This window comes from Pelodiscus sinensis, chromosome Z (genome assembly GCF_052426305.1).
Source record: "Pelodiscus sinensis isolate ZL-2025 chromosome Z, ASM5242630v1, whole genome shotgun sequence".
Classification (NCBI taxonomy): Eukaryota; Metazoa; Chordata; order Testudines; family Trionychidae; genus Pelodiscus; species Pelodiscus sinensis.
Window position 1 is genome coordinate 10,351,544 of NC_143085.1, and position 23,462 is coordinate 10,375,005.

At 46.0% G+C, this 23,462-nt stretch overlaps 1 protein-coding gene across 3 annotated transcripts in view; it reads right to left on the bottom strand.

Annotated features, from left to right (window-relative positions):
- Positions 1 to 2,265: 2,265 nt before the first annotated feature.
- Positions 2,266 to 23,462, bottom strand: part of LOC142818475 (uncharacterized) — a 44,810-nt gene continuing 23,613 nt past the window's right edge. Inside the window, exons 3-4 of one of the 3 annotated variants that reach the window (XM_089775224.1) lie at positions 10,344 to 10,522; positions 2,266 to 2,499 (exon numbers count right to left, since the gene is read on the bottom strand). In XM_089775224.1, coding sequence (XP_089631350.1) covers positions 2,443 to 2,499; positions 10,344 to 10,522 — 236 coding nt within the window. In that variant the 3' untranslated portion in view covers positions 2,266 to 2,442. Of the gene's footprint in view, positions 2,500 to 4,403; positions 4,635 to 10,279; positions 10,523 to 23,462 lie in introns of those variants that run through there. The other 2 variants (XR_012895955.2, XR_016348350.1) reach the window with 2 other exon arrangements.

Consider the following 23,462-nt stretch of genomic DNA (forward strand, 5'->3'; position numbering starts at 1 on the left):
TTATTTGTCCTCTGGTTTTTAAACTTTTAGGGTTCACGTGTTCTCCATAGCTATAAAGACTAAAAGTTTTCTTTTCTTTAAATAAGAAAGATGACACTCCCACATATTCCCCTGATTCTGGGAAGCTGGGGCTTTAAGCAAAATGCCAAGCTGGCTGTCCAGGATGTATTTCTTCTGAGGGATAATTAATGAAGGATCTCAGACTTCAGGGATGTCAGTCTGTCATCTCTGAGTGTCTCCAGAGTGTTTGCTGTGAATTGCATGGCTTAGAGGCTTTACTGTGAGATATTTTAACAGGTGACTCAGCCAATAAAATAAATAAAACCTCATCCAATCTGATCAGGTGACTGAAAAGTAACAATGGGACCTAGCAAAGGAGAAAACTAATGACTTAAGTTCAGAGTTATTCAAACTTTGTGCAGCTCCATAAATTCAAGACAAGCCTACGCCCAAGCCATGTTCCAGTCATACCCAAATAGTCTGTGTTGTTTTATGACTCATATCCCTTTCTTTTCCTATCTGGTCCTGCTGGAATCTCTTTCCCTCATCGCTTGAAAACTAAGTCTGCTGGGAGGGTTTGGAAGTGGCGTTTCAGCTAATACATCTTTTTGGTTATTCCTTCTCTTCATCTTACACCCATAGAGAATTCCTGCCTCCCCTTCCTGTTAGTGAGATGTTAGACTGCCATGGCTGGCAGGAGCTACAAACCAGATTAGATGTTAAATCAATCTGGACCTCCCAGTGGGAGAGGCAGACAGGTTCAAAATGACTAATGGTTTGTCTGAAACAGTAAAAAGGGTTATTTTATCAAAAGAGGGGGTGGGAAATCATCATCTTTCCTCTCTATAGTTTTGTGTTAAACGGTGGGAGGGGCTCAAGAAGTCAAGCAGGGCCGGCCTGCTATTTACAAAGAAACCCTTCTTCCCCTTGTTGCTAAACACAAGAAGGATTATCAGTTTCCCTTCATTTTGCACTTTCCTCTCATGGTTTAAATCACCTCGGCTCTTAAGTATGCACCATGAACTTGAGAATGCTGGAAACCACAACTCCTTATGTTTCTTAATGACACTATTAAGGAATATTGGTTTATCCTTTTTTCATCCATTTCTTTCTTATTTGCAAAGGCAAATCCCACCAGGAAAATTTGAGAGACAATTCCGAATCCCTCAAGATTTGCCCCATGATTTGGTACTGAAGTCAGTGGACTTTCTCTCAGTACTTTTCCGTCTGTCCCTTCATTCAAAACCTGACTTCGACCTGCCAGACCAGAATTTAGTTTAACAAGGTCTGTGTTGAAATCCAACACATGGAGGATTCACCTGCTGCTGTCCCTGGCAAATGTGTTAATCAAAGCAGGGATGACTGCTACCATGCCAGAGAGGGGGAAAATCCCCTGTAAGACTCTCCATGCCTCTGAATGAAATTGCATCTGCTGGCCTATTTCTTAGCTGGCTGGTGGAATAAAAATCACATTCTCTCCTCCCCTCTCAGTGCACCTTACCTATGAGTTTCCATGTGAAGACACGCCTTCATCCTTCCAGGAAAGGATGTTCTTGTGAGTAAGACCCTGGTCAGTGTTGCCAACTCTCAGGCTTGCTGACAGGGGCAGGCAAAGGGGGAAATTGCAATTCAAAAGGGCCTTGAGCTCCTGACTATGTGACACCACCACTACTTCAGCAGCAGTGGCAGCCAGAGACCTGGATCCTTTAAATAGCTGTCAGAGAGCCGTGCGCTACACATGGCTTTGAGTGCCGGGCAGGAAAGCACATCACAGCCAAGACAGCCCCGAGGACAGGCAACCAGCTGCCCTGCCCCTTCTGCCCGAGGCCCCACCCCTTTCAGGAGTGCAGAGCCAGGTCCTCCCTTCCATCTGCGCAGGGGCAGCTCCCTTGCCAACTCTCTCCATTTTACCTTTTGTCTCATGGCATGTGGAATTTTTTTTTTTAAAGTCCCAGCTTCTGGGGTCGTTAATGCGATTCTGAAACAAGATCCATTTATTTTTATTTTTATTTTTTAATCAATCAGGAAAAGTAAGCAAATCCCCCATTTGCAGAAACAAGCTGACAACAGGGCTTGATGGCATAGCATTTTAATATAGTGTTTAATCTCGTGATTTGGAGGGCCGCTCATTATTTTGGAACATATGGGGTCAGCAATGCTAATAATAAAGGGAGTCTGGCTTAAAACCTGGCTCCCCCTCAGACTTCTTGTATGAGTTTGGGCTAGTCACTGTCTTAGGCTACCCTGTACCTCAGTTTCCCCAGTTGTAAAATGACAATCCTTGTTCTGCCAGCTTCATGTATTACATGCTGAGTAATAACATGAGAACTCCACTCCTATTTAAATGAGCTCTTTATTAAACTAACCATTGACCGAGAGTTGCTGTAACTGTAGCTTAGCATCCATTGCTAGGTGCACACTGACTTCTGACCTCCAAACTCATCACTTCTGCAGCAAGTGTCCTTCCTTCCAAGTTCCATGCAGCTTGTTACAGAGACACTGCAAGGGTAAAATCATTGCTTGTGAGGTGCTTGGATAGGAGCCATATTATTATGCAAATAGAAATAAGTGCTAGGGGCCTTGTAAGAAGGTGAAAATATGAGGAACCTCTCTGCAGAGCCAAATACTATTTTTGTGGTATCCCGAGCGTCAACTGCTCTCTGGAGCTATGCCTACACTAGTGTGTTCTTGCGCAAGAACACGTCCACACTGCCATGTGCTTTTGTGCAGAGCATCCATGGCAGTGTGGATGTTCTCTTGTACAAGAAAGCTCCTCTGGCCATTTTAGCCATAGGCTCTCTTATACAAGAAACCTCTGCCGCGTGTCCACACTGCCCTTTTGCGCAAGAGCTCTTGTGCAAGAGAGCTTACGCTTGTAAGAAAAGAGCGTAGCTCTCGTGCAGGAATCCCTCTCTTCCCACGCTTTACTGTAAATATTCTTGCGCAAAAGTGGGCAGGCACAGTGGACGCTCTGCAGAAGAATGGCCATTCTTGCTCAAGAACCCGCCAGTGTAGACATAGCCTTGAATTGCTTGCCAAGGGGTCAGGAAGCTGTTTCAATCTTGGGACACACAGCAGCAAGTACGGGGGGGGGACACACAGCAGCAAGTATGGGAGGCATAGTTCAGTGGTTTGGGCATTGGCCTGCTAAACCCAGGGTTGTGAGTTCAATCCTTGATGGGGGCCACTTAGGGATCTGGGGTGAATCTGTCAGGGATGGAACTTGATCCTGTTGTGAAGGCAGGGGACTGGACTCAATGACCTTTAAAGGTCCCTTCCACCTCTATGAGATAGGTAAGAAACACAACTTGCAGTACTAGCTAGTGTACTTCCCTGTCATGGAGCTCCTAGTATGGGTCTGTTCTTCAGTGACAGACCTTAGCCCTGAGAAAGCAGTGTCTTTATCAAAATGAGCTACAATATGCTGCAAATCAGGGTCCAAAACACCACACATGGCAATGGTGTTGTTACAGGGTGCCACAGAAAAATGCATGCTGATGACAGAAGCCCCCCTTTATCTCTTGGCCCACAGAACCCATGGGTTTGGGAGACCATAGAACAAAAGGCAGGTGTCTGTACAATGCCTGCCAAATACAGCCCCATTCTTGGTCAGTTCCTAGGCATCGTTTTAACAACAAGAAGTAATGCTGATATCACCAAACTGAGGCCCCAAGAAAACCTAGAGTAAGTGAGAAGCTATGGATTTGATTCTTCCCCTCTTAGCCTCCCTCCCTCTCTGTGCTTGATTCTCTTTCTCCCCCCTCTTCCATCTCCCCTCGCCCTCCTCCCTCCGTCTGCTCTTCTCTGGACAGATCCTTGAATCCTGGCTATTCCCCCAGTTTCTGGGATTCCCATTATGCATGCTTGATATTTAACAGCTTTGGCGTCTTCCGTCGCTGGGAGTGAAAAGAGGAAAAACAGCTCAGAAATGTAATAGAGCAAAATCTGCATATAGAGCCCTAGTTCCATGTCCCTTTGTGCTGTTTGCTTGAATCTTAAAAGCTACGAGCTGTGGCATCTACTCAGACTTCATCAGCCCATCCTGCCCTTGATGCTGGCCTCCGACACTGCCAGCTCCATGCTTCCTTCTTCAGCCACCTCATTAGAGCAGGAAGATATTTTGTTTCTTGTGGTCTCCGTATTTCCCCTCCCCTCCTCTCTAGCTCTCCCCATAGCTCGGTTACTGCCAGATCTTCACTATTTTGTATTTGGAAGCAGCAAGAGGTAACAAATATATGTGACAAATATATTTTCTGTTGGAAAATCCTGATTATTGCTTATATATGGATTTATATAGGATTAGCCCCATATTTGATCTGCACTGTTAGCTATACCATGCCATATCATTCATCATTAGCGTGATTTGTTTATTTGTTTGCATTGGATTAGGAGCCATTGGATTAGTTGCATTGGATTTGTTTGCATTGGATTACTGTGTTAGGCACTGTACAAACACATAATAGAGAAGCTTATTGTCTGCTTGACTGTCTGTCCCTCCATGCGTCTTTGTGTAGAATTTTATTGTTTATTTTTATCTGTACATAGGAAAAAGTATTGTCTTATGAATCACTGGGACAATATAGCAGATGACTAGAGCTGTGCAAATAGAGCTGTGATCTTTTACAGTCCTGTGGCTGAAGCAAAAAAAATGGAGAAAAATTATTAGCTTTGGATCCACTGAAGTATAATTTTTAAGTTGTTTTAAGTTTTTTTAAACAAAATTGAGGGATATTTTAAAACCAAAGCTCTTTCTGAAATGTTAAACTGTCCCAACAGTTCTGATCTTTCTTTCATTCTTTTGACGAAAACAATTCACTGACACAGACGCACATCTGCAAATATTTTTTGTCCACCCATACCCATATTTTTCAGCCAGAAATGTATTCACACTTACAGTGTCATTCAGAATCACATATGACCAATTTTACAGGAGGGATATCATAAACGTTCTTTTATTTGTGTCCCTCTAGCTATAATACCTCGTAGTTTACAAGATAAACCTTGAACTACACATCTCATGATCCCCAGGGGACAAGAATGAAGTGCAGGTGCAAGGTACAGGAAATTGGAGTGGTAGATGCTAGAGAGAATGTGTACTGCTATTGTGTAAGGAAACCACTATAAATGTCAATCACTGAACAGACATGAATAGGCAGATGAGAGGTATGCTATGGAATTAAGGCAGAGTGAATATTTAATAGCAAAAGACTGATTCTTCCTATTTAACCTGTTTGGTTGCTTGCTATTTTTTCAGGGTGTCTCCAGGCAGATTGTAATTTGCATGGTGTTATTTGAATCTGGCTTATTCTATTGTATGCTATTTAAACCATATTGCATGGCTCTCAAAGGCTGCTTCTGCTCCCCAGTTGTGTAACTCTCACTACCAGGTTTCTGGGGCAAATTTTGATTGATACAAATATTTGAGATCTTAAAATTCACTGATTGGGGGTAAAATTCATCCATAGGTTTAGAAAAGTCCTACTTTAGACCCTGTTTTGGAGGATGAAAAAGTATATAGACCTTGGGTTTGGTCTAGGGGTGTAGGTGAGTAGAGATGCTGAATTGCACCATCCACAAGTACTTATACTTCTATATTCCATTGCACTAATTTTCTTACAAATTAACTACAAAAGAGAGTGCGCGCACACACACACACACACACACACACACTCAAAATAAATTCATTAACACATATGACCAAATAGCTCCTGCAAAAGGTTTTCTTCATTAGCCTAGCTGTCTTTGATGTGATATGGGGACATAACATGATAAATGGGTGAAACAAAAGACATAACTATATAGCACTTTAAAGACTAACAAGATGGTTTATTAGGTGATGAGCTTTCGTGGGCCAGACCCACTTCCTCACATCAATACGTGGAAGAAAATTGGCACAACCATATATACCAAAGTGATACAATTAAAAAAATGAACGAAAGCTCATCACCTAATAAACCATCTTGTTAGTCTTTAAAGTGCTACATAGTTCTGTCTTTTGTTTCAGCTACACCAGACTAACATGGCTGCATCTCTATCACTATGATAAATGGGGTGGAGGAAGTAACTTAAGCACTCTTGTTTAATGCAAGAGCAAGACAACTCAATGCAAATGAAGGCAATATGGAATTACTCTTAAACATAAGACATTATTTAGCCAGTGGAAAAATTTGCTATACATTACTATTGAGAAGGAGAAGAATGCTAAGCAGAATTAGAATTCTGTATGGATAATGAGAATATCTATAGTTATACAAAACAGGATAACTATGCCTATGAGAAATGAACCTTCATACTTCAAGGCAGGAGGCATGGAAGAAATGTCCTCTATGGGTAGGGTTAGCCATAACTGTTTATGACAGTTCTTCCTGTACTATCCTCTAAAGCAGGGCTACTTAGCACACGAACGACCCTTTTGTTTGTGGCCCATGGTGAGGTTTGGTTTTACGTTGAGCTCAACATGCAGCCATGGGTGGGATCCTTTGAACATGGCCTCCACTAGGAACATCCTCCACAACGGCGAGGCGTCTATCAGGCAGGGTGAGCACTGAAAGATGCAAGTGGCCAGGCTGGCTGGAACAGATGGGTACGGGATGTCAGCTCTTCTAGCTGCCAGGAAGGAGGTGCGGAGAGTGCTGGAGCATTGTGGGAAGTGCTGGTTGCTTAGCCTTGTGGGCAGAGCCTGAGGTGCTGACTGGCTCACACTGGCCTCCTTTGGGTCTGGCACCACAGCTTAAGTCTTAATCGTTGTATTCATGCCCATCAGAGTGAAATAAGCTGTTTGCATATATATTTGCATGTACAGGCAGTCCCCGGGTTACGTACAAGATAGGGATTGTAGGTTTGTTCTTAAGTTGAATTTGTATGTAAGTCGGAACTGGTACATATTGTAGGGGAAACTCTAGCCAAACATTTCTCCAGAGCTCAGTTTTATCCTCCCACACCTCACTTCCCTCAGTCCTTTATTCTCAAGCTGAGGTATCTGCTGAGAAAAGCCGCTCCGCGTCTCCCTAGTCTTCTGGGGGGGGGGGAGGGGCGGCGCTAGCTTCGCGTCTCCCTGGTCTGCTGGGGGAAAAGCAGCTAGTGCGGGGTTGCCTCACCCCGTTTGTAAGTAGGGATCTGATGTAAGTCGGATCCATGTAACCCGGGGACTGCCTGTATATGTAACCACACTTAAGTTGCAGCCTTTGGCATATGCTATGAGTATCATTGTGGCCCCCAGGGCTTCCAAAGTTGAGTAGCCCTTCTCTAAAGCATCTAGTAGTGGTCACTGTTAAAGATGGCTTGGAGATTGGTCTCTTTCATCCAATATTGCAAGTTCTGTGTTCTTATCTGCACTTCTTCTACTTGTGTTTCCCGGCAGCTCTGACCCAGGAGCAGAGAAATCTTGTATTGCCTCCAATGAAATATTCTCTTATTACCAACTTTCCAAACATGTGACAAAAGTAAGAATATTGGTTTGTTCTTGTGATTTTCCTTTTTCCTCTGGAACTATTCCAAGTCCCAACTGCCAGAAACAGGGGATTTACTGCCTGAAAGCAAACCATTTCACTCTCTAAAAGTGCTGCCCTTGGGCCCCACTGTCTGTGACTTAGAGCTCCAGTCTCATCTCTTTGGATTCAGTCCTGCAGTCCTGGCTCTGCAGCCTTTGCTTCAGGAAGGAAGTGTCCGCATCACCTGAGGGATAATCTCCTTGAAATGCTCCCTGAATTTGCCATCCTAAAAGGAGTCTGTCTGGAATAGAAGTCCAGCTTCTGAAGTTAGCCCTTTACACTCTTGGAAAGACCCTGTCTGAAGAGCAGACCATTGCATGTCTGAGGGCTAATCTCCTTAATTACTGCTTCTTGGATTAGAGATCTGAATCTGCTGTGTAAAGACCTTGCTGTGCAGCTTCTCTCCCCCAGACCTGAATCTTTTTCTATTGATACTGGGGTATCCCAGCAATTGAAGAAGAATTACCACCAGCTGACTGTGGTATGAGATGAGAGTCAGGCCAGTGAGTTAACTCTCTTCACTGGCACTTTTCAATTTGTCAGATGTTCATATACTAATAACAATGTGTACACACTGGCAGGCATATTCTTCAAAGGTATTATCTCACTGCTCTCTACTGCAATAGGTACACAGAAGGGAGTTGCATCAAGGAAATGCATTAAGATGAATCAGCAAGAGAGAAGGATACCTCTGGGCGAGCTCCCTCCTTCTCAATTATTTACATCTCATAATTTCCAGCAAATCACTGGCTGTTTATTGGTGCTCATCTATAATTGAAGAGTTTCCTAGATCACTGGCCAGCTCTGTGCAAGATGTAGCTGGCCATGCATTTGAAAGCTTTATGAAACCCCCACAGGGGAAGGCAGGGTCTCAGGAGTAGCTGGCTATCCACTGAGGATACACCCTTTTAATTTTTGGCTTTTGTGGGCATCCGGGATTGGTACATTTCCAGCATGTGGTTTACCATCTGTAATTGACCATGCAGTGCCATACCGAGGCAGTATGTTGCATTGGCAAGATCTCCTCAGCCCAGAAATGCTTCCAGCATTTCATTTTTTAAAATGGCACATATACAGTACACTGCTTAAACTGACTAGAGGATAATGATGTTCCTACAGTCCTCAAAAGACACATCAGTAGAAGAGCTATTCTGAAAAAGTGAAAGCGCCTTTCTGTTAGATTTAAAGCTGGAATGTTAGATTTGGAGCTGGAATGTCATATGTATATGAAAAAACTGGGGGGGAAACAGGTGGAAAAAACTGGTGGGTCATAGTGAAGAAACAATTGACTGGGCTCTCTCCAATATTTCTCTAGATGTGTCTACTGTGGGATCATTTTGATATTTCTGTTCCATATAGAAGATAACTCTAGAGAGTCAATATTATCTTGTGTGGTATTAGCCAAGCCTGAGGAATGCAGGATGGATAATCATCTAAAGCTGCTTTTGTTAGTAACAGGTTCAGGGGCAAAAGATGCATCATCAAAGCAAAATTGCTAATTCTTTCCTACAATTTCTACTCCTACCCAGGATACATTGCTTCCCTTAAAACCCTCCTAAGTAACATCATCAATTACAAACAGGAACCCTCAGAGTAAAATAGTCATTGTCCTAGCTCGGTAGCATAGGTGCAAGTATCAACCAGGAAGATGAAGGGATGATGGTGGAAAACAAATTAGGCATGAATGTGCAATATAATATGGAAGAAAATAGCAATTTAGGGCTGCATAAGTAGAGACATCACATCTTATTTCTTCCTTTATGACTTTGGTGCAATTATATATGGCCTGCTTCATTCTGTTTGGGGCATAATGTTACCAAAATTTTGAAATCCAGGAAAGAATAACATCATTATTAGGGAGCAGCACCAATTTCCTTCTAATTTTTTTCATCAACATGCAGAATAAATTTTGTTATGTGCACTGAAGCATGTGCAGATGTGCACCACCAGTAGAAACAAATGTTGCTGGCTGTGGGCGAGATGGAAGCTTTGCTAAACACCTGGGCAGAATTTGAATCTCTTCTGGGCGGCTGCCCATCCATTCATCTTACAGGGTACACTGAACAGCATTGATTTAGGATGAAAAATTAAAAACTGAATATATACAGTTTGATAAGTGACATGTACTGAGAACATAAGGTGTCAGTATTTAAAGGGTGTAAAAAGAGAGAAGGAATGGTGGTAGGAGGAGTAGGCTGGAATTAAGAATGGGAAAAATTCAGTTTGTGTGTCATGGAAAAACCTCGCAACAGTCAATTTATTGTGAAATAGTCTCCCAAGAGAAACCTCATCGGCCAGGACTTTTACAATTAGACAGCATAAAGTACTAGACAATGTATTATGCACAGGGAGAGGGTCACACACCTTGGGACCCATCACCTAATGAGTCTTCATCTCTAGCCCTTATGATTTGGTGAAACATGGAGTTTTCAAAGCAGTGTAAAGATCAGACTATATGAAATGATGCCCTACACCGTGTTGTTCTTTTCACACAACTTTCCCACCACAGACACCACCATTGCCTTCCATGAGCCTTGGTTCAAGACTTGTGTCACCATTCCTTTTCCTTTAACACAAGTTTATCTGGTTGCTGGTTGGATACTTAGACCTACATACAGCCACTCAGCCAATGAGTCTTGGGGTTTGTCTATAAGAGAAACTTAGGCAAGATGAACTAACTAAAGGTGTCCCATTAAAGCACATTAAATCCCTCATTCATGTAAAGTGGCCTTAATTCTCCATTGCTTATTTCTCCCGCTAAGCCTTGTAACAGCACAATGTTGACCACACAACACGTGCAAAAATCCCACATCAAGCAGAATATTTTGAGGTAGCTGTCACAGTTCAGGGCACCTGCATTTTCCCCTCTGTAGCCCAGTAGCGGTATTCATCTAGGATCCAGGATCTTTTGCTGTTATATTGCCAGAAATTTCCATACTTGAGCCATCCAGTGGCACTGCCTGTGCTGAGGTTGGAATAGCATTTAATACCACTGTCGTGACAACCAACACCTCCTTGATTATTGAAGTGATCTGCAAAAGGAAAGGAAATAAATAAGAACTGAAAATGCACCCTCCCAAGGTAGTTTTTATGTAGCTAGAAAAGTGAGGTGGTTTCCTGCTCTAAATATTTAACATGATGTTTATGGTATTTCCTCTGGGGGAAAGATGCTTGAAAGCTAATGTTTATGAAGCAAGTCTGGAGGGGTGGAAAGGGGAAGGAGGGCATGTTAACCCAAAGGGGGGGGGGGAGAAGAACCTCGGGAGATGTCCTGATTTATGGCTTTACTTGAGGAGAAAAATCTCTCAGTTTTGTTAAAAAGGCTGTGACTGATGGAAAGCAACTTTGTCTCGGCTCCTTTTGAAACCAGAAACCTGCTCCCTGAATGAAGTATGCCAGACGGGTTCTGGCTCCAAGCCAGCAGGAGCCTGTTACTGGCTGCTGCCTGCATCCTTTTGAACCCAACAGAAGTAGCATGTGTCATAGGCACTGTGTGATTTAGAATGATGGCCCTTATGCCTAAGGTACTGGTTTAGGATGCTGAAGAGAGACATAGGTTCCATTCCTGGCTCTGTCCATGGCTTCTATTATAATCATGGGTATTTAATTTCTCTGTGCCTTAGTTCCCAATCTGTGAAATGAATGGGCTTGCGAACACGTCCTTACAGGGAGATCAGGAGAATAAGTCATTGGTGTGCAGGTGTGATGGGAATGAGGTCTTCGGGTATGTCTACACTGCATGTTATGGATACTCTATAACGCATTGTGTCTCAGAGCCTGAATCAATTGGCTCAGGTTGTGTGGCTAAAAATGACAATGTATGCATTTTGGCTTGGGCTGGAGACTAGGCTCTGAGTCCCCCACCCTCAACCGAGTCTCAGAGCCTGTGCTCCAGCCTAAGTCCAAACATCTCCATGGTGATTTTTAGCTCTGCCGTCCAAGTCCTACAAGACCAAGTCATCTATGACCAGGCTGTGGTCTTTTGTTGAAGTGCAGAGCAGACATACCCTAAGCCCAGGCCCTGACTCAGGTTGGATACCAAATCCTTTTTCCAGTCACACATAAATCAGTCTGACTTGGGTCAGCAAGCACTCAGAATTGAGGTACAAAAACCCTGCTAAGGGGATAGGTCAGAGCCTAAGCCCCACTGAGACTTGGTCTACCATGGTATGTCTAGACTACATGGGTCTACCATGATATGTCTAGACTACATGGCTCCATCGACGGAGCCATGTAGATGAATTTACTAGACATAGGAAATGAAGCGGAGATTTAAATAATCGCCGCTTCATTTACATCAAAATGGCCGCTGCGCTGTGCCGATCAGCTGTTTGTCAGCACAGCACGGTAGTCTGGACGCTCTGCGGTCAACAACGGAAGCCTTTGTCAACCGCTCCGGTAAACCTCATTCCACTAGGCATAATGAAGCAGTCGACAAAGGCTTCCGTTGTTGACTGCAGAGCTTCCAGACTACTTATCGGCACAGCGTGGCGGCCATTTTGATGTAAATAAAGCAACGATTATTTAAATTGCCGCTTCATTTTCCTATGTCTAGTAAACTCATCTACATGGCTTCGTTGATGGAGCCATGTAGTCTAGACATACCCTCACTGTGCAATGTGGACACAGCTCAAGCTGCTGAGTAGGGTCCGATGATCTGTGTAGTGCAATATGGGCATGTAGCACAGCTGTGACAGCCATGTTCACAATGTAGAGTGGACTCTCAAGAGTGAGCTAGGAAACACTAAATCCGCAGACCTGGGTTTACATATAGGCTATGTCTGCACTGCATTGTGTTGAGGGGAGAGTCTCCTAATCCTCTCAAATCAAGGTGCAGTGTCCAGCAAAAACATTGAGTGTGTTTATAGCTTTGGAGAAAAATCCTTAGAAGGGAGAGAGAAATCTCTCCCTGAGGTGGGGAAAAGAGCAAAAAGCAGTAGAGGCCAGACATCAATAGCCTTAATAATGTGCATCTCCTTTAGATGGGTGTCTCCAGCAGTTGTGTTTTTTTATTCATGCACATTATTGCCACTCTGTTTACTCACTGTGCCTACTATTGTTTGTGTAAATAAGCAGGCTGCAGTCAGAGGAAGCAGTTAGTTGGAGCTGATGATTTTATCATACTTTATAATTATCCACTGGGTTCCCAATAGATATCTGCCTGAATCTTTGAACCTCCTCAGTGAACTAATGATGGGGTGCTAGTGGGGCTAGAAGTGGGGGTGGGGGGGAGAGGAGGAGGTGGGCTTTCAGCAGCCAAAGACAAGCTAGAAGGCCAAGGCCAAATGTTTCAACCTTGGGTAAATCCACATTTGGACACATAATGCTGAGTGTTTTGAAAGAGCCAAATTCCATTAGGCTCCTAACTCCAACACCTGTCTTCCTTTGGTGACATGGGGTATGTCTACACTACCCCACTAGTTCGAACTAGCAGGGTAATGTAGGCATACCGCACTTGCAAATGAAGCCCGGGATTTGAATTTCCCGGGCTTCATTTGCATAAGCGGGGAGCCGCCATTTTTAAAACCCCGCTGGTTCGAACCCCGTGCAGCGCGGCTACACGGGGCACGAACTAGGTAGTTTGAACTAGGAAGCCTAGTTCGAACTACCTAGTTCGTGCCCCGTGTAGCTGCGCTGCACGGGGTTCGAACCAGTGGGGTTTTAAAAATGGCGGCTCCCCACTTATGCAAATGAAGCCCGGGAAATTCAAATCCCGGGCTTCATTTGCAAGTGCAGTATGCCTACATTACCCTCCTAGTTCGAACTAGGAGGGTAGTGCAGACATACCCTTAGAGTCTTCCATTCCTAAACAACTGCCCTGGCATTTAATGGTGCCCTCAGGTCATTGGCTTGGCACACAGCACCTAGGAGAATCAGGCCACTTTTTGAGAGACTGAAAATTGGTTTAAGGGCCTAACTTTAGACTCCCAGGTTTGAAAATCTGGGGCAGACCCTGGCAGTCCAGCTTCTAGAATGTTTCATAGCAGGACCAGAGAGCAGTTTAAGGGCCCTGGTTCATCCCTGCATTAGGCCATGTTTGGCAGTAATCCATTCAAATTAGTAGGTGTATACCCATCTCCACGTTGGTGAGCAAGCTGTTCTCTGCTCTTTCCTTTTAACATTAATACCCATCACCTCCCAGAGGAGTGTAATCCCCATGTGGTTGTCTTTTCCCCCAGGATCCTCTTGTTTGCACCCAGCAATCCTGTGTCCAATAAGTCTCTTTTGCAGGGCATAAATGGAAACACAAATTATTTTGGGGACAAATAAAATCATTGCATCATGACAATGCATCACAGTGTCATGATATTGTAGTACTGTGAGACAACATCTGGATAGAGTGCTCTCACATCTCCTTTGGCTAACAAACATGCATTTGTCCAGGGCCCCATTCTTGGCTGGTGCTTTGACAGGACCACATTAAACATGATACAATAACCCACATTAATATAGTATCCCACGTCTAATAGCTGAAACAGCCTACTACTGTTACCAGCTAATAATGTTATTTCTTTTAAAACAGAAGTCTGTTCTGTGATCCTGAAGTGCTTTTGGTTCAAACCCTTCTGATAATTAAAACCAATGATACCTCAAGAGAGATTTGAACTCCGGTAGACTTCAGATGGCTGCGGTGCATTGAGTGTCATGTCCTCCTTTAATGGCCTATCCACCTAAAAAGGTAAGTTTACTATTGCTATTAACTGGAGAAGCTGTTCCTCCAATTCAAGTGGAAGAGACCCATGTTTTCAACGCTGAAGGTCCCACTTTAAAACCCGGTCAATGACTCTCAGAAGATGGCATTGCAGATATGGGACAATTTTTTCCCCTTTGAACTCCCTAAAAGGATGTGAACTTCTTTTAACTGCAGACACTGAGAATTATAAAACATAAACCAAACATACCTGAGTGTCTGGAGCAGAGGGTTGGAGGGGAAGGCAATTTTGCAAGAGTTTTTTCAACCCTCCATCCCAAACCTACAAACCCCTGGAGAACTGCCCATAGAGAGAAACCCAGCATCACTATTTATGCCACCAACCTGTAGTGATTTGTGGATGCATGTAAGAATTATTTATGGTTTGGTACAAGAAAAACTTTTAGCTCCTTATTTGCCCTCGTAAGTTAGGAGTAGCCTTGAAGGGTCAAAGTTGAGATTTTGGTTTGAATGCTCTCCTCCCTTTAAAAATAAAGCCATCTATGTGAAAAGAAGAAAGGGGGTGGGAAGTGGGGGTCTGAGAAGGCTGCTACTCCTTCCTGCTTTGATGTTTCAGGTCTGGAAGGGATCATAAATTTGCTGGTGTGAGATAGAGTGATAATAAATGTTGCTTTTAACTGCTGGGTTTTTAGCTCACACAGCATCCATTATCACTGGCAACTGCAAAGGGGAATGTACTTTTTTCTCTCTCTCTTTAGAAAGATAAATATTCACACCATTATCTGCTGACATCCCAAAAGCTCAAATGCTGCTTCTCTTTGTGATCATCTCCCATTCTCAGTCTAAGTGATCTTGTATTATTCCAAGGAGCCTGCAACCACCAACACCCCATTGCAATGTTCTCCATTTTGGCTAGTTACTCAATGGCTTTTGCTTATTATTATTTCACAGGGTATGAAATGTGGTGGACAGAAGAATTGTAAAGGATGATATTTTGAACATTAAAAAAAAAAGTAAAATGGAATTAAGCATTGAGTTTTTTTCAAGGGTGCCTAAGGGATTTAGGCATGGAATTGCCTTTCAGCTTTAAAGGGATTTGGGCATCTAATTCTCATAATAAATCCTCTAGGGTGGGAATTTCAAAGTCTATTTGTTTCTTTCAGAACATATGGATACAAACAAGTGTGCTCATGTTCTAAATCGGTATGGTCAGATGCCACTATCAGGGTGCAAGGCACATTATTAGAAATGTCTGGAACTCAGGTGCAGAGCGGTGCATCCACTGACAATGCAGCTGGCTTGGTCACATTGTCATATTTTAAATCCGCACTGTTCTTGATAAATGTCTTTAACTACTCAAAAGCCTGTTAATGTCTGTCTGTCCAATACCAGGAATGTCATATGCCAACAGTTTCCATAAGGATTTATTGACCAGAGATATGTTTGGAATGTATTTTGCTAAATCAGTTAGCATTCTCATAAATCTTTCTATCCACTTTTATATTGTGAAGTGAGCATTTCAACGATAGTTTTATTTTATCTGGATCAGCAATTAGGCCAACTTTATTCAATTTATGTCCATTATAGATTACTTCTTTTACAATTTATTTTATTTTTAGTTCAGACATAGGTCTATTTCTCTTGTCCTCTGCACAACTTGCTTAAATTTTAGAAAATTTCTTCTCCTCCCCCATTACAAATATTTTGAAATCCCTCAAAGCTTTTTTCAACTACTTTTTAAAAATACGCTGGGAAGAGAACTAATGCCAAAGGGTATTTTCAGGAAAGCATAACATCCAAAACATATATTAAAAGACTCTAGTTTGGCTCATCTACTTCTACTTACCAAAATACCTGATTCCAAATATTCCTATTCTTGAGAATTTAGCTTCTATTTCTTTAACTGTTTTTGTTGGAGAAGGTTCCCTTTTATGGCTTTATTTCAACAATGTAGATGAGCACAGATCTGTACTTTATCTGGATTTTCAATTATAGCCACAGAATTAACCCAGTATCCATAGGTTTACAGAGTTTAAGGCTAAAAGGGACTTTTATATCATGCAGGCTGGCCTCCTGTGTATCACCGGCCATAACCCTTCACCCAGTTACCTCTGTATTTTGCTCAATAACTTGTGTTTCTGTAACATGCCTTCCAGGAAGGCAGCCAATATTGGTTTGAAAACATCAAGGTCTGAACTACACTAGGACTTTACTCCCAATTTAGCTACCCATAGTCGATTTTCTAAGTGATGCATCCACCCTACCAAGCTAGTTGTGTCACCATTAAGGGTCATGGAAGTTGATGCATGCACTCTTGCTTTTCACCAGAAGTAACGCTTTTCTGGACCATGCATAGCTGAAATTACACTAGTATAGATGCAGTGCTGCTGGAAATTTGATGCCATTGGCCTCTGGGAGCCTCCCACAGCAGTCTACTATGACCGCTCTGGCCAGAACTTCCACTTCTACTGTTCTCCCGCTCAGCTCAAAAAATCCTGACACCGTAGAAGAGCCATCCCAGCTGGCCACTCTTGTGAGCCCATTGCACGTGAGCAACATACGACAGGACACATGGACATGAGTTCCTACAGCAATCTGGGGAACACTGTGATGATGGTGAATACTTCTGCTCCCCAGACCTCCACTTCCCAGGAGCTCAGAAGAGCACCAGCCTGGACTGTCTAGGTGGGTGTGTTTGCAAGAGTGGAGGGGGCAAGGAGTTGATATTATCAGTTATCTCAGGACAAGCAAGAGGAACACCGAGATCTATGGCAGGATCACTACCTGCCTCAGGATAAAAGGATATTCTAGGAATGCCCAGCAATTCGGGGTGAAAATCAAAGAGCTGCACCAGCCATACCACAAGGCAAAGGAGAAAAGCAGATGTTCTAGGGCAGTACCTCTCCTATGTCACTTCTACGACTAGCTGGATGCCATTCTGGGGTGGAGGCTCAGTTCCCCCAGTGTGGTGGTTGAGTCTGGACAAGACACGCCTGGCATCAGCCTGCAGGAGAGCGGGGTGGTGGAGGGGCACAAAGAAGAGGAGGAGACAAACCAACTGATCATGGTCAAGAGCCTGCAACTTGTCATGTCACTGGAATTGGTCCCGTCCTCCCAGTAGGTCTCCCAGGCCATTGATAAGCCTGGGGAGGGCACTTCTGGTGTGATCTCAAATGTTGTCTAACTATAAACGAGATTAGGCAATGGGGTGTGAGCTGTGGCGCGCTCTCTATCTCTCTCTCTACCTACACAGCATGGAAGCACAGAACAGCTTGTTCAAGTGTCTGCAGATGGAGTGTAAGTCTTGCCTGCTCATCTCCATGAAGCTCTCACATAGGAACTCTTTGGTCCTTTTCACAAGGTTCTTAGAGAGGCCAACCTTATGCCGGCCTCCACGGTAGGACCCCTTCCCACACTAGGCCACCAGGAAGTGGTCTGACACCTTGGAATCACAAAGCAGAGCGTCATAAGGTCCAGGATTACGGTGATATTCAGTTAGCATTTGCTCCCAATAGCTCATGGCGATGCGGAAAAGACTGATATCATGCATGGCAATCTGCATGAAAGAGATGGGTGAACCTATTAGCACTCTCCCTAGGAGACTGCATGTGCCACTTCACTTTCTCTCCTCCTGCAAGCAGAAAAAAAAGCAGTGTCCCCAGGAGACGTAGCGGGAAACTGACCCACACCTTCCTGCACCCTCCTTCCTTCAGTCTTCTGCCCTGGTTGGGAAAGTAGCACTGTCCTAGGAAGCCACGTGTGCCAGACACTGCAGGAAGCCATCCTCCTACCTGCAGGCTCTTGATAGGTCCGGGTATGTCTACACTACAAAGTTAGTTCGAACTAACGGTCGTTAGTTCGAACTAACTTTAATAGGCGCTACACTAGCGCTCCGCTAGTTCGAATTTGAATCGAACTAGCGGAGCGCTTAGTTCGAACTAGGAAAACCTCATTTTACGAGGATTAAGCCTAGTTCGAACTAGCTAGTTCGAATTAAGGGGTGTGTAGCCCCTTAATTCGAACTAGTGGGAGGCTAGCCCTCCCCAGCTTTCCCTGGTGGCCACTCTGGCCAACACCAGGGAAACTCGTCTGCCCCCCTCCTGGCCCCGGACCCCTTAAAGGGGCATGGGCTGGCTACGGTGCCCGTGCCAGGTGCAAGCCTGCCAGCACCCAGCCAGCAGACCCTGCACCTGGCATGGCACAGAGCCACCCACCTGATGTCCCCCAGCCCTCCCCCTCTTCCCGGGACCAGGCTGGCGGCTCCCGGGAGCTTGCCCTGGACCGCAAGAGGCGGGCACCTTCCTGGGCTAGTGCGGACATCGTGGACCTCATCCACGATCTCCGCACTAGGCACAGGAAAGTGGCCGTCTAGGGCAGGAGAGCTGCCAGCCTGGCCACCCAAGAGCAGGTGTGCATGAAAATCAAGGGGGTCCACTGAGACCCCCGACCCTGAGCCCTGAGCTTACAATGGCCGTACTGGGTCAGACCAAAGGTCCATCTAGCCCAGTAGCCTGTCTGCTGACAGCGGCCAACCCTAGGGACCCTGGAGGGGATGGACCAAAGACAGTGACCAAGCCATTTGTCTCGTGCCATCCCTCTCCAGCCTTCCACAAACTTTGGGCAGGGACACCACTCCTACCCCCTGGCTAAGACTACTCCATGGACCCAACTTCCATGACTTGATCTCACTTCCCTTTAAACTCTGTTCTAGTTGTATCCTTCACAGCCTCCTGCAGCAAGGAGTTCCACAGGTTAACTATTTGCTTTGGGAACAACAACTTTCTCTTACTAGTTTGAAGCCTGCTACCCATTCCTTTCCTTTGGTGTCCTCTAGTCCTTCTTTATGGGAACTCAGGAAGAACTTTTCTGAATGCACCCTCTCCACCCAACCCCTGCTTTTAGAGACCTCTATTCTGTCCCCGCTCCATCTCCTCTTTTCTAAGCTGAACAGTCCCAGTCTCTGTAGCCTCTCTTCATCTTGGACCTGTTCCCAACCCCTGATCATGTTAGTTGCCCTCCCCTCACCCAGCCTTTCTCTTCCCCTCTCCCACCTCCTTTTCCCAGTCTCCCCCAGTTTTGTTCAATAAAGACAGAGTCAATGTTGGAAGAAACGTTATCTTTATTTTGTACATCAATAAGAAGGGGGGCTAGGGAAGGGTAAGTGGAAGGAGGTGAGGGAGGAATGGGGTACGAGCCCCCGATGGGGAGGACTGCGCTGGCTCTGTGGGCTTCTGGGGGTGGAACCTCTCCTGCAGCCCCCCGATTGCCCCCTCTCTCCAGATGGCAGCCTGCGGCAAGTGCAGCCGGGCTGATGGCCGAGTGCTGTGATGTGCCCAGTGTGGGCACTCAGGGCACTCCAAACCAGAATTTCTTTGCAAGCGGGGCACCCCTTAGAACTGTATGTCCGGGTTGGGGGTCGGGACCCTTTAAGCGCAGCCCTCGGCTAGCCTGAGACAGCATCTCCACGCTCTAAGTCCTCCTCTGATGCCCTGCCGGCACTGCTTCCGGCCATCCTTAAGCCCTGTTCAGAGTCCACTCAATGTGGACTTGCTAGTTCGAATTAGCAAAACGCTAATTCGAACTAGTTTTTAGTTCTAGACGCGTTAGTTTGAATTAGCTTAGTTCGAATGATCTAATTCGAACTAAGTTAGTTCGAACTAACTTTGTAGTGTAGACATACCCTCCCTTACTATGCCAGCCTGCCTCCAGACCAGGTATGTTCTGGTGCTCCCCTGAGATGTCTGGGCACCTGCTGTAAAGTGCCGGCTTTAAATCTAACATTTGGCCTTGCACGGAACACTTCTCCATTGTCTTTACAGGGACCTTCATTGTACACTAAGGGTATGTCTACACTACAAAGTTAATTCGAACTAACAGACGTTAGTTCGAATTAACTTTAATAGGTGCTACACTAGCACTCCACTAGTTCGAACTTAATTCGAACTAGCGGAGCGCTTAGTTCGAACTAGGTAAACCTCATTCTACGAGGACTAAGCCTAGTTCGAACTTACTAGTTCGAATTAAGGGGTGTGTAGCCCTCCCCAGCTAGCCCTGGTGGCCACTCTGGCCAACACCAGGGAAACTCTATTGCCCCCCTCCTGGCCCCAGACCCCTTAAAGGGGCACGGGCTGGCTACGGTGCCAGTGCCAGGTGCAAGCCTGCAAGCACGCAGCCAGCAGACCCTGCACCTGGCACGGCTTGAGCCAGCCACCCGATGCCCCCCAGCCCTCCTCCTCTTCCCGGGACCAGGCTGGCGGCTCCCAGGAGCTTGCCGGGACTGCAAGAGGCGGGCACCCACCTGGGCTAGTGCGGACATCGTGGACCTCGTCCACGACCTCCACACTAGGCACAGGAAAGGGGCCGTCTAGGGCAGGAGAGCTGCCAGCCTGGCCACCCAGGAACAGGTGTGCATGAAAATCAAGGTGGTCCACTGAGACCCCCGACCCTGAGCCCTGAGCTTACAATGGCCGTACTGGGTCAGACCAAAGGTCCATCTAGCCCAGTAGCCTGTCTGCCGACAGCGGCCAACACTAGGGACCCTGGAGGGGATGGACCAAAGACAGTGACCAAGCCATTTGTCTCGTGCCATCCCTCTCCAGCCTTCCACAAACTTCGGGCAGGGACACCACTCCTACCCCCTGGCTAATACCACTCCATGGAGCCAACCTCCATGACTTGATCTCACTTCTCTTTAAACTCTGTTCTAGTTGTAGCCTTCACAGCCTCCTGCAGCAAGGAGTTCCACAGGTTGACTATTTGCTTTGTGAACTTTCTATTAGTTTGAAGCCTGCTACCCATTCCTTTCCTTTGGTGTCCTCTAGCCCTTCTATTATGGGAACTAATGAAGAACTTTTCTGTATGCACCCTCTCCACCCCACTCATGCTTTTATAGACCTCTATCATATCCCCCCTCAGTCTCCTCTTTTCTAAGCTGAGAAGTCCCAGTCTCTTTAGCCTCTCTTCATATGGGACATGTTCCAAACCCCTCATCATTGTAGTTGCCCTCTCCTCTCCCACCCTCTCTCTTCCCCTCTCCCACCTCCTTTTCCCAGTCTCCCCCAGGTTACGTCTACACTACAACGTTAATTCGAACTTAGTTCAAATTAGTTAATTCAAACTAAGCTAATTCGAACTAACGCGTCTAGAACTAAAAACTAGTTCAATTAGCATTTTGCTAATTCGAACTAGCAAGTCCACATTGAGTGGACCCTGAACAGGGCTTAAGGATGGCTGGAAGCAGTGCTGGCAGGGCATCAGAGGAGGACTTAGAGCGTGGAGATGCTGTCTCTGGCTAGCCGAGGGCTGCGCTTATCTGTGGGCTCGGGGAGGGGCAGGAAAGCAGCCAGCTTGGTCCTCTGGGCTGCGGACTGTTGGCCCCTCCCTGAGCCCACAGATAAGCAGCCCAGGGAAGTGTCGTCCACAGTGGGATCCCCTCAGGGGCGGCAGAGAAGCCGGGAGCAGCTGGGGCTCCTTGGGGGCTGCTCACATAGGGGCGGCTTGCAGCACTGTCTACGAGTGTGGCTGCTGTCTCACATGGGCAGGCATGGCTGTGTACTGTGTGCTGCACTCCTCAGGGTGTGTGGGGTCGGGCCTGTGCCCTTGTGGCTAGCCTGCTTCCAGCTGGTGTCCCTCCCCCCCAGGATCCCAGGCGTTCTTAGGGGCTGCCTGCTGCATCCATGTGCCACACAGTAATGCTGCACGAGGTTGCACGTGTGCAAACCACGCACCGTGTCCAGCCGGAGCAGCCCGAGAGACACTCGCTGAGAGACACCCCTCATGCACCCGCCTCCCTCGCCCTCTGAAGTGAGTGACGCAGAGACCATTCACCTGAGGGTCCCTCCCAGGCATCTGAGGAGACCTAGGAGACATCCTGGCTACCGGGCCCTGGCTCCAAAGACAGGGTCACAGTGCCCCTCTGCTCCTCTGGCTCCTCCTCCGCTTCTACAGCCAGCTGGCCCTCGCCCTCCTGCTCCTGTTCCTGTTCCCGCTGGCTCACATCAGGGGTCTGCAGCCCAGAGTCCACCAGGGTGGATGGGGATTCATCCCCCACATCCCTACGGATGGCACGGAGCTCCCGGAAGTAGGGGCAGGCGAGCAGTCCTGCCCCCGAGCGTTTGCTGGCATGGACATACACCATCTGCAATTCTTTAACCACACTCTGGACCTGTTCAATGATCGCCAGACCAGACCAGAAGGGTACATGCCTCTTGGTGCCCCTGGGTGGGTCCTCTGACCCCTGGGGCTGCTCCTAATGAGGGGCAGGGGGCCCATGGAGGATCTCAGGGGCAGATATGCCCCATGCTGGCTTTGGCAGGGAGAGCCACATGGTGAGGTGCTGCTCTCTGGGATCAGCTTCCTGCTGCGAGGTTTGTCCACAGGGCCTGCACTTTTAAGGAGGGGCCAGCAGACAGGAACTATAGAGCTGTGATGAGTTCTATGGAGTGTCCACCAGAGCATGTGTGCTTTTTCCTGGAGGCCAGTTCTTGCACAAAACCCCCTTCCTGCTGCCTGTCCACACACGCCTTTTTGTGCCAGAAGCTCTTGCGCAAAAAAGCTTATTCCTCGTAGAAAGAGGAATAACTCTTGCGCAAAAAAGCCCTGTCTTCTGACAATCTACTATATTTCTTCTTGTGCAAAAACGCACTTGTAATGTGGACACTCCATGAGTTTTTGTACTAAAACAGCCGTTTTTGCACAAAAACTCTGCAGTGTAGACGTAGCCTTAGAGTGCAGTGGGCTGATAATAGCTAGATGCAACTGAATGGTCTTGACCAAACCATAGGAGGAAAAGATCAGGGGATGGGTATCCTGAAGTAATGGGTTGGCCGAAAGCTACATGTGGAAGTGCAGTGGAATTTAGAGCCTCTAAGTTTCAAAATGCAACCTGCCATGAGCAAACTGAACTATCCTAAATTCAGTGTGCTCTTTTAGTAGTTGCATGTTGGGACTGCAATGGACAACCCAATATTGAATGCAGTTGCCTAAGCAGAAGTTGGAGGTTGAAATATAGTGGGCTAGCATTGGCTTGCCATTAGAATGCAATGACTTCTATTAATGTGCTATATGCACTATTCCTACCCTTAATATATGAATAATATTTGTTTGCTTTTATGAACAATACATTTATCACATTTTTAAGAAGCAAAAAGAAAATCTGGGGGAGGGGGAACCGCTGTCCCACAGAAAAATCAGTCAGGGTAATAGGCAAAAAACAAAGCAAAACCAAACCGAAACAAACTAAACAAAAAACAAAAACAAAACAAAACCCTCACTGATGTAGCCTCCAGCTGAGGAAAAAGACACTCCCCACATTCTCTTTG